The 11,131-nt window shown below is 29.4% G+C and overlaps 1 protein-coding gene across 1 annotated transcript; it reads left to right on the top strand.

Moving 5' to 3' along the window:
- The first annotated feature begins 270 nt into the window (after positions 1 to 270).
- On the top strand, positions 271 to 1,683 carry LOC111398783. The gene is made up of 3 exons (XM_023025874.1): positions 271 to 884; positions 997 to 1,175; positions 1,281 to 1,683. Exons 1-3 carry the CDS (start codon positions 312 to 314, stop codon positions 1,375 to 1,377), a joined length of 849 nt encoding a protein of 282 aa, XP_022881642.1. The 5' UTR covers positions 271 to 311; the 3' UTR covers positions 1,378 to 1,683.
- The last annotated feature ends 9,448 nt before the right edge of the window (positions 1,684 to 11,131 follow it).

Here is an 11,131-nt window from a genome sequence, read left to right as displayed (position 1 = left end):
ATCCTATTTGGACTTTAGAACCAGATGAAATGACATCATTGAAATTTGACCTATGTGACATTTGATCTAATCCTAATGCATGTGCCTGTCAATCCTAGCTAATTGTATTTAACAAAATATGACGGAGTGACTAGATTTGAAACAAAATTAAAATTGGTGATTTTATTAAGACTTGTTAAAGTTAGACGACCCAATTAAGACTTCTTTCAAAGTTGAATGACCTCCAATAAAATTTACCCCCAAACCCCTTATATATACAGATAGCAACTTCGTAAATCCTGTCTTACTGAACTGGAGTTTGCTAGAGGAAAATGAAAGCCGTGATTTGCCGAACCGGATCCGGATCAGTTCCGGTCCAGACCGGATTTATGTCCAGTTTATCTCGGATCCCTGTTTCTTTATCTGTCCAAGATTTCTCCTCCGGTTTGCACTCCCTGGAGAGTAATGGTGGTGTCTCGTCTCCGAGAATATCCCTACATATGGACGTGGGCTGCCGCGGAATTCGCCGGTGCTCTTCGGAATCTGATGTCATCGGATCGGAAGTGAAATGTTTGAACAAGCTCCAATCAAGATCGTTTCCGGCGAGGATACCAGAGGAGGAGAGCGACGATTCTGTTTTGCTGAAAGGGATTCCATTGTCGACTTTAGAGCAGGAGGGTCAGTGGGGATACGTCGGAAACTGGACTGAAAGTGGGATTTCATCAGAGGAATTGGGGTTTTCCGGTGGAGGGATCAATAAGAACAGAAATTCTGGTGGCGGCAGTAGTGGAGGGAAAGGAGACAGCGGAGATCGGAGCAAGATCGGAGCTTATTATCAAGAAATGCTCAAGACAAATCCCACAGACTGTTTGCTGCTTAGAAACTACGGCAAATACTTGCACGAGGTAGTCTTTAAGTTGCGCATGAATCAAAATCTGTATAAGAAGATTATTTTTATGAATTAATTATCATTTTTATTGTTATATATGAATTCTGATTTTGAATATGAATGATAAGGTGGAGAGAGATGCAGTGAAAGCAGAAGAGTATTACGGAAGAGCAATTTTGGCAGGTCCAAGTCCTGGAGACGGAGAAATCTTCTCGCTATACGGGAAGTTAATATGGGAGACAAAGAGAGATAAAAACAGAGCCAAATCCTACTTCGATCAATCGCTTTATGCCTCTCCAGACGATTGGTATAATTTTTAGATGATATAGTTTACAGTTCAAGCAAGGAATTATCCCTATTGATTTAAAATTCTTATTTCTTTCTTCTTCTTTTTTCCTTGAAATTATGGCAGTACGGTGTTGGGATCGTATGCCCACTTTATGTGGGAAGCTGACGAAGAGGGAGAAGAAGAAGAAATGCCGATCGCAGCAATGGCGGAAGCTTACTAACTTCATTTCCGGGTGAAAGCTTGAAAACTATATGAAGCAGAGTTAACAAATAACAACAATTTCAAGTGGAGAAACAGCTTTCTACATGTACAGTGCAGTCCTTGTATTTTAGTGAAATCTAATCGAGGTTCTTAAGTTTGATTACCGTTTGTTTTATGTTTTAGTGAATAAAAATGTTGAACAAATGTTGTAACCTATAACGAAAGAAATAATGACATGCGAGATTATAGATACAAAGTCACTGTTTGGTTTATTTAAAAAAGTTCCATGAAAATTTTAGTTAATGTCAACAATATATTTTAATAATATATCTATCTCATGTGAATCTCAAAATTTTTCAACATTTCAATTAGATATTTTATCAATTTCTATTAAAATTTACTAAAAATATGATATTTAGCAATATCACGTGAGTGACCAGGGTTCAATCCTCAGCAACGACTCCAAAAATTTGTTATGGGAAAATATATTTTGATTTAAATAACTGCAAGTGTACGATTCCTTAACAAATAATAAAGTGGATATTGAGTTCAAGTATCATCCCACAGAGATTGATTTAGTTCAATTTTAAGTACCGCGACATTAACCGAAACAAGAATTATGAGAATGTGTTTGTTATGATGAAATTATAACTAAAATAAACTATATATACAATTATGAATTAATTAAATTAAACGCGAATGATTTTTGAATGTAAGTCCGATGAAATTAATGAATGAGAGCCACACTAGGATCACGAATTCCCATGCAACGATATCTTTTAATCTTAATTCTTTAAATTGACTGCACGTTTGAAGTTTGAAAAATCAATGTTTCCATTTTATCCAACAATCTCTCTCGAGTAATGTTGAACATACTCTCATATACGACCCGACTATATTTTTATGACGGATGCGAATATACAAGAATACATAAATTTTTATGAACACTTAGGGATTCACACAAGGCATAGCTGTATATCTCTATCCCCTATCGAACATTACAATGATTTATATCTTGTCGAGCATATTTCCCTTCTCTCGAATGCATGAAATACGCTACAAAATTCACACAATTGTGGAGGAAAATAATTGCATATAAACCATTCAAATTTCGATAACATGTTGTATTGTCAATAATATAAATTTAAAAAATAAAATGATTACATCACATAGTTCATCGTTCTCCTAATACAAACAAATTTAGCTTAACATGATATGAAGAAAGAAATAAACTGAATAATAAAGAAAAGACTTCACCAATTCAAATCTGGAATTGAACATTGCCTTTTGATGTCAATCTTCATGTTCTTGTCTTGTTCTCTCTTCTAAACCCTTATAAATGTGTTATAATGCGTCCTCCCTCTTTAGGGACGACCCTAAGATTTTAAAATACTTCTTAAAAATTTCAATCATAATAGAAATCCAGAATTTTTTCGCTGCGACTGCCTAGGTAAAGCTCGAGTAGTCGCCCAGGCTAACATTTTCGTCTCGGTAATTGTTCCTTAATGTTGGGCAATCGCCTATTTGTAAGAACTTTCTGATGTTGCATTTTAGTCCCCGGAATCAATTTTTGATTCTTTTTTGTCCTTTTTCGCATCTTTTCTCTTGAATCCTATCATATCTCTCGATATAGTCCTACAAAACAAAATTATACGGAATTAGTCCATAATTCAAATGCTTTAATCAACAATTAGTCATGTTTTATGATCTTTTAGTTCGATTCAAATGTAGAATACTTATCCAAAAGTTTTTTTACTCAATCACAAGTGATGAAATCATAAAAATTTGACTTTTTTGAATTTTGCTTGTAACTCACTAGAGGCCCGAAAATAAAATGAATATGTTAATGGAGATAGTCATAGTCAACGCCGTCCAACTTAAAGGCATAAAGCAGTCCACTGTTAACCCGACCAGACCTGACCTACCATTTTAGTTTCTTAGTATAAGCTAAAGTAGTCCACCTCCACCTCCACCTCCACCTCCACCTCCACCTCCACCTCCACCTTCAACCTGACCTATCATTTGAGTGGCTTGGTTGTAATTTGTGACCATGTCGACTTGACTCACATTTTCTGAATTGGAACTATCTTCATTTAAAATTTTTTTTGCTTTCTAGAAAATGCCCAGATGGTTAGGTCAATGAGGCCATTAGCTTGAACTGGACCATTACATTTTGAATTGTCGAGCCGCGTTCCATTCGTTGTACTTGTCATTTGGGCATAGTCTCTTGGAGCTTGGTGCAAATTTTCTATATTCCTATAATGAAATGAATTACCCAAATAGATACTGAACTTTGTAAAAGGTTTCTACGGGGTCATTGAACTTTAAAAATCATTGAATTCATCACTAAACTATGCAAAAAGTTTTCATGAGGTCACTGAATTTTAAAAATCACCAAATTCATCACTGAACTTTACAAAAGGGTTCGAGTGCTCACTAAATTTAGCTACCCCTCAGAAACATTTTGTAAAGTTCAATGACCCCGTGAAAATCTTTTGTAAAGTTTAACGATGAATGTGGTGAATTTTAAAGTTCAATGACCCCGTAAAAACCTTTTGCAAAGTTCAGTGATGAATTGAGTAATTTTTAAAGTGCAGTGACCCCGTGAAATTTTTTTACAAAGTTCAATGACCATTTGGGTAAGTAACTCCCTATAATGGGTAGCCCCTATTTTGTTGTTTTTTATATTAATTTCCAATGATCATATCCCTCAAGCCCAATTATTTTTGTGAAGGAAAAAATTCATTTTTAATGAAAATTCTTCTGTTAAATAGAAAGAAAGTGAAGAGGCCAATAAACTTTTTTTTTTTTTTAACTAAGAATCCAGACCACATATTTATAAGAAAGAATTAGGGGTACAATGATAATAAAAACTAGGGTTGTAGGGATACAATTGTCATTCTCTAATAATTATATTATTTACAATATCCCCTTGAATGATACATTATAAAATATCCGTTTCTTTAAAATCTTCTCAAGAAAATTCAATGGGACAAAACTTTAGTTAAGGAAAAGGAGTACCTGCTATCCTTGATTTCAATTCTTTTATTGATTCCTCATTGTCTTGTACACGTTAATATTTTCGAACAACATTGTCTTCATACGAGATATTTATCAACTTTTGATTCCTGTAGTAACATGATGATTCGAAAAATAACTTTTGTTGATTTCTTTGGGAGTTTTATACATATATAAGTATTATACACCTCATTAAAACTTTATTAGGAAAAATCCTGTGAAAAAAATTCCAACGAAGGAAAAAAAGTACATGCATAAATATTATTTTGTCTCATTAAAAACCTTGTCAGGAAAATTCAATTAAATGAAATCGTAGTCAAAGGAAAAAGAATATAGCCCGCATTCATTCTCCCTCATGGTTATATCACTTGAGTTATATGCTTTAAGTATGCTAAATCTTTCAAAGTAATATTAATAGTCATGTCGGATGATTGGCTATAGTTAAATTTATTATATGCATATCAAATTTCATGCATTGTCGGACTAGAAAAATAAAGATTTGTGATTACATTTACCATATGATAATTTATATATTTATACAAGTTTTCGTGAAAATTCTTGACGTAAACAATAATACATTTCATATTACTACTTTACTTTTTCTATTTTCATTTCGCATAAGCCTGCACATTTATGAATTTGAAATGCAGATCTAGAAACTTCAGATTTTTTTAGTAAATTTAACTTGCTAGGATTGTGTCCATCTATTTTGGTCAATTATTTCTTTGATCGATATGTTTTTACTAATTTATTTCGATTCTCTATTCGTAATACAATGCAGTTTATCATGTGCAAATATATTGTTGAAAACTTTTTATTTTCGATTCTATATCCTTTTTTCATAACGATATAATTTATTGAGATTCCTCTACTTTCAATATTTCAAATATTTGAACATCTTTTGGGGTTCTATAATTAGTTATATCTAAATACTCATAAAAAATATATACCTCCTTAACATGATTATCTTTGCTAATTCCCTCATTTTTATTAGAAATTTTTATATTATAATTGAATATCATCATACTTTAGGCATGCCATAAATTTATCAAATATATTATTAACTAATTGTCTTATTTGACACTAATTTGAATTGGAGCATTTAAAGCTATTGTGTGAGATATTATTGATTTATTTGTTTAGCCAATCCCTGGACTATGTAATCTACTGGGTTACAGGCAGGCATTTTACCAAAGGTTTCTAATCTACCCTTGTGTTATTCCTCTTGAAGCATATACTCGGGGGTGGGTATAGGGCAGACGATTTTCAAGCAGACTCCCCATTCATTAGATTGAGAAGATCACCAAGATTTCGTGATTCGCTACATATCTATCTAATCATATATACTTATCTTTATATATTACAATAAATAAAAGAAGGAGGGTTTTCAATGCGAGATCTAAAAACATATCTCTCCGTTGCACCAGTACTAAGTACACTATGGTTCGGGGCTTTAGCAGGTCTATTGATAGAGATTAATCATTTTTTCCCAGATGCGTTGACGTTCCCCTTTTTTTCATTCTAGTTATTGACATGGGAAGGAATGAAGAAGATTACAGATACAATCAAATATTTGTGACTAATCCCCCCTTTTTCTCTCTTTTTTCCCTTTTTAGAATAAGGGAGGAAAGAGAAAGAATACAAATAGATCCAACATCTGCGAGACTCGTGTTCAAGTTCGAATTAAATGAATAATAAAAATTAATAATAGAGGAATGGGCATCTAAATAAAATAATTTTTGAACTTCTAGTTCGAATTATCTTTTTGCGGGGGTTTGTACATTATTTTTAACTTCATAATTTCTCTCCTAATGTCGAGAGAATTGTCTAATCAAATTGACAATAAATAAACTACGTTATAAAATATCAATCGCTTGAGATAAGGGTTCAAACTACGTATATATTCTCAAAATTCTGTACTTTTTATCTCAGTACAATGTGATGGATTAATTGTACATATATTGCATTATGAAATAATTAGATGAAAATTTAGGCTCAGACTATAAGTCAATTATAATATGATGAACTTTTATGTTCGCATAATGCACAATAACATTCTTCAAAATAAAAATGGGAAATACTTTGTTCTTGAAGTAATAATTAAGAAATTCAATGGAGGTACTTAATAATCAGTTATGTTAACCATTTACCGTTAGCCTAGTTAACATATATTAAAAGTTAGGGATGGAGACTCAGTAGCATTAACAAGACATGTCATCTTGATTGTATAATCAAAATTATATTCATAATTTAAAATTTGAGCAACAATTTAGTAAAATTTTAAATTGCAAACACTATGTAATATCTAATAAATATATCAAGTCTATTAGATACAAATAATATTTACAACCTGTTTGATAGTGAATTTTTTGGCCCAAAAAATTGATTTTTTTTTTACTGTTATTTCACTATTTCAGTCGTCATATTTGACTTCTTCCTCACAGGTAGACCCCACTTTTCTCCTAATGATCAAAAAATTCAATTTTCAAAATCACTCCCAAACAGACTCTTAGATGGTCAACATGGATGGTAAAGGACTCAATATATCACCATAATTAATTTTTAGAAATATAGAAATTTCAATTCTTATTTTAGTTAGTGATGATCAATTATCTATTTTTAATAAAGAGAACAGATAATATATAAAAAAATTATTGGATTAAAGAATCTTCCAATTTTTCACTGAATGTCCATTTAAATTCTCATTTCACATCATTATTGATGCAGAGATGTTCTAACTGGACATGCCAAACAATATAATATAAGACTTATTGAACTTTTGGTTCAACACAATATTTGCTACTTGAATAATTATTCAATCGAACAAAAGATATAATCAATTCTCAAAAATATGATTAACAATGAAATAATCATATAAGAATCAATGTCCATATCACATGAGTTGCGTATCTTTCTTCAGGGATAAATATTAATTCAAAATTATATATTTTTCGAAATATGTACTACTTCGGGAGCATACACTGTATTTACTATTGCTTCTTCAAAAGCAATATATCAATATTTTTTTGAAAGATTAAAATTTTAATATCGCTTCTTCATGAGTAATAACATTAATATTTAAAACATAAATTATATAATAATTTACTCTTCAGGAGCAAAAAGCATACTTTACTTTTGATTTTACTTAATTATGCTTTTCGGAAGCAAGTAAACTCTAACTAGAATATAAATAATAGATATTAGATAGATATATGAATATTAAATTCATAAATTATACTTGTATTAAAAATAACATTAACGAGATAATTAATTGAACAATACGCAAAAAAATAGACAATTAACGATGAAAAAGATGAAATACACATAAAATATTGGCTTGAGTTTATTAACGTAAATTCAATTGAAAGAGTAGATATATTAATGAAAAATTTTCATTTTCCCGTTAACGTGGCCTGATTTCATAATTGATTAATGCAAAATAGATATTCATATAGAATAAAAATATAATCACTATGCGTACCCAAAAAAAAAAAGAAAAAAAAAAGCATTGCTTCTTTAAGAACAATGAATCAATATTCTTTTACAATATTGAAATTGTGATATCATGTTATTCCAGGACAAGTAATATTTCGCCAAAATATTAGAATTATATATAATTCCTTTTTCAAGCTCTATATAATATTCTTCATGAATATTAATAAAATTGTAAATTGTGTTTCTTCATGAAAGCACAATTAGAAACAAATTCTATTAAAAATATATATATGCAAAAAATATTATACTTTTTAAAGAGTAATAATACAATATTATTTTAAATATTGCATATGTAAATTTGTGCTTTTTCAGGAACAACAAAATAATACAAATATCATACTCATTTTCAAGCGCTACTACAATATTATTCTAGATTGATTTATATAGTTTCTTATTAGGAACAATAATTTAATATTCTTTTGAAATATTGAACAAAAAAAATTATATTCATGCAAATATTTAGTTATCATAAATTGGTATAGTCAAATCGATATAATCAGATCGAATGACTAGTTTTTTGTACAATTTAAAGTTAAGATAATACTAACTTTTTCTTTGAGCATATTAAAATAGTTCTTTGTAAATTTAATTGGCTAAAACTTCTTCTTCTTCTTGTTCTTTTTTTAATTGTAGGAACAAATTCTTCCTTAACCGGCTAAAGATTTGAAAGTAGAAAGAGAAATAAATTTTATTAACTCAATTGGTTAGAAATTCGTGCTAATAATGTGTTATGAAATAGAGAGAAAGGGAAAAGAAAGTAAAGAAACCAATTAGACTTGTATGTTTTATTAAGAATCAAAACTCCATATTTATAGGGAAGAATAAGAAATACAATAATAATAAAATTAGACTGGACGAATATAATTATCATTTACTAGTCATTATATTATTTACAACAAATTCTTTTTTAATGGATTTTTTTTATTGTATCAGTCGAGTGTAAATCCTTTTTTGTTCCCTACCCTTGCCTCCACCAAATAATTTATTGGGCACTGTACAAATTATTTGAAATATGGAAAACAAATACTATTCTAGTAATATTTCCCAGTGAAAGGGTCTTGTAGAATTCCAAAGAAATTTTCCAATATCTTTCGAAAGTAAATGACCCTACCTATAACATCAAACTTGTCATGCATTGTAATGAAACCTCATTCAAAGTATGGGTGGGGATCTCCGCATTGTTTCATTTTATATAAATGTATGACAAGTCAACGAAAGTCAAAAATCAAATAATTTTGAACATGCTTCCATCTTTCATGTGCATACTTAATTGTCTATTATTTTATCTTGTGTCATGTGAAGAAAATATATTGGTTCATATTAGGCCATCTTCAACCCTGCATTAAAATTTGAGGTAAGTTTTATACCATTTTACATCAGATCTTATACCAAACTAAAAGTCATTTCCAACAATTACACTAAAACTTACACCAAATGAATAATGTTTAATTACTTTCTTCACTTTTTTATTCTTAACAATTTATTTATTTTAAAAATTATTTATTTATTTATTTTACAAATACATAAATTATTAAATAAATAATTACATTAAGTTAAGTTAACGAAAATATGAAATTCATTAACTATTTTTTTGGATTCTTATATTAATTAATTCATTAACTATTATTTTTTTATATTATTAAAATTTATTTCAACAACAACAACAACAACAATAATAATAATTTATTATATTAAAAAATATATAACACAAACACCCTTCATCAATTTGTTTGGCAAATGAAAAAAAGGTAATATTGACTTTGCACCATTTTGCACCATAATGGTGCAAATTTTGGTGATACATTGGAGGCTTTTTGCACCAAAATTTGATGCATTTAGTGCTTTCATGTCTCCTTTGGAGATGCCCCAAACATTACATTCGGATTAGAAAATACAGGCTATTCGAAAATCCATCCAAGTTTCTAAGATGGTCTCTCAAACACCTACTCATCAACTAAATTAAAGAAGTAAAAAAATATTAAAAGAACGTATGAATATTGAAACCTAAAAGATTATGACTATGTTAGTAATCTAATTTTATTTAATCTACACATTACAAAAAATAAAATTCCAAACTATTTTAAAATATTCAAAATTCATCAGATAAAATTAAAACGCATTAGCTTATATAAAACAAAAAATATTATATATCTTTGTCTCTGTCAAACAATATAAATCATATAAATTATATTAATCTATTAAATTCTTGAAAAAAAAATATTGTGAAAAACTTTCCAGTAATGATATAAAATATATTGGGCTATAAAAGACTTAAAACAAATCCAATTTATTATCTAACATATAAAATACACAACAATATAAGTGAATAATACCAATTGGATAAGGCACAATTTTTATTTTTTTTATTTATTTTTTATTTATTTATTTTTTTTTAAAAACCGGTTGAGTCCTACATGTACACAATATTATGGACAAATAATAAAGTGTAGTAAAATGTTGATCCCTTGGAGACTTGTATATATCTTAGAATTCAAATAATTTTCTCCTTACCCAAATTATCCCAAACTTTGAGTAAATTTAGATTTTAACTAAGAAGTACTTAAATTTAGTTAAAAGGATTTTGCATAATATTTGAATATGAATAAACGCAATAGGACTTTGATTTCTACTCTTATACGTAGTTATAAATGTTGTCCGTCCATCACTTTTTGCAGTATCGAATCTCTCTTTTCTAATAAACTTGAAAGCACCTACTCTTCTTTGAAACAGTCACGTGATGATCAACAGGATCAAAACACAAGATGAATCATGAACAAAAATTGGAACAAACTAGTAACCTGAATCCACTGAATTCAAGATACGTCCATAAGGCTATATATATATATATATATATATATATATATATATATATATTTTGGTGGGGTGTTCAAAGGCAGACAACAATTTCTTATAGGATAAAATGAATTTCTCTTCTTACTGAAGCAGCACAACAATCCGCAAAGGTTTCAATACTTGAGTCTTTGTACTTGAAAATCTGGAATAGAATATATGAATTATTACATTTCTATATCATGATCTGTATCATGATTATTTTAATGCATGTTGGTGCATATTGTTAGACATATTATTGTCAAACGACCTCCCGAGCGATGATGTAAACCGATTATTAATTATTAGCCAACATTTGCAATATAACTGAACGATATATCAATACCAAAATTAGAAGGACCCGACCCAAGAAGTGATTGGATCATTTGAAGCAACCAATTTTATTGTGTTGCTCATGAGCCATATTTTCT

The sequence above is a fragment of the Olea europaea genome, chromosome 8, assembly GCF_002742605.1.
Source record: "Olea europaea var. sylvestris chromosome 8, O_europaea_v1, whole genome shotgun sequence".
Lineage (NCBI taxonomy): Eukaryota > Viridiplantae > Streptophyta > Magnoliopsida > Lamiales > Oleaceae > Olea > Olea europaea.
This window is presented reverse-complemented; position numbering and strand designations above follow the sequence as displayed.

Coding starts and splice junctions, on each gene's coding strand:
- LOC111398783 (XM_023025874.1), top strand. CDS start 312: ATGAAAGCCGTGATTTGCCGAACCGGATCCGGATCAGTTCCGGTCCAG. Junction 885..996: donor ACGGCAAATACTTGCACGAG/GTAGTCTTTAAG, acceptor ATGAATGATAAG/GTGGAGAGAGATGCAGTGAA. Junction 1,176..1,280: donor TATGCCTCTCCAGACGATTG/GTATAATTTTTA, acceptor AAATTATGGCAG/TACGGTGTTGGGATCGTATG.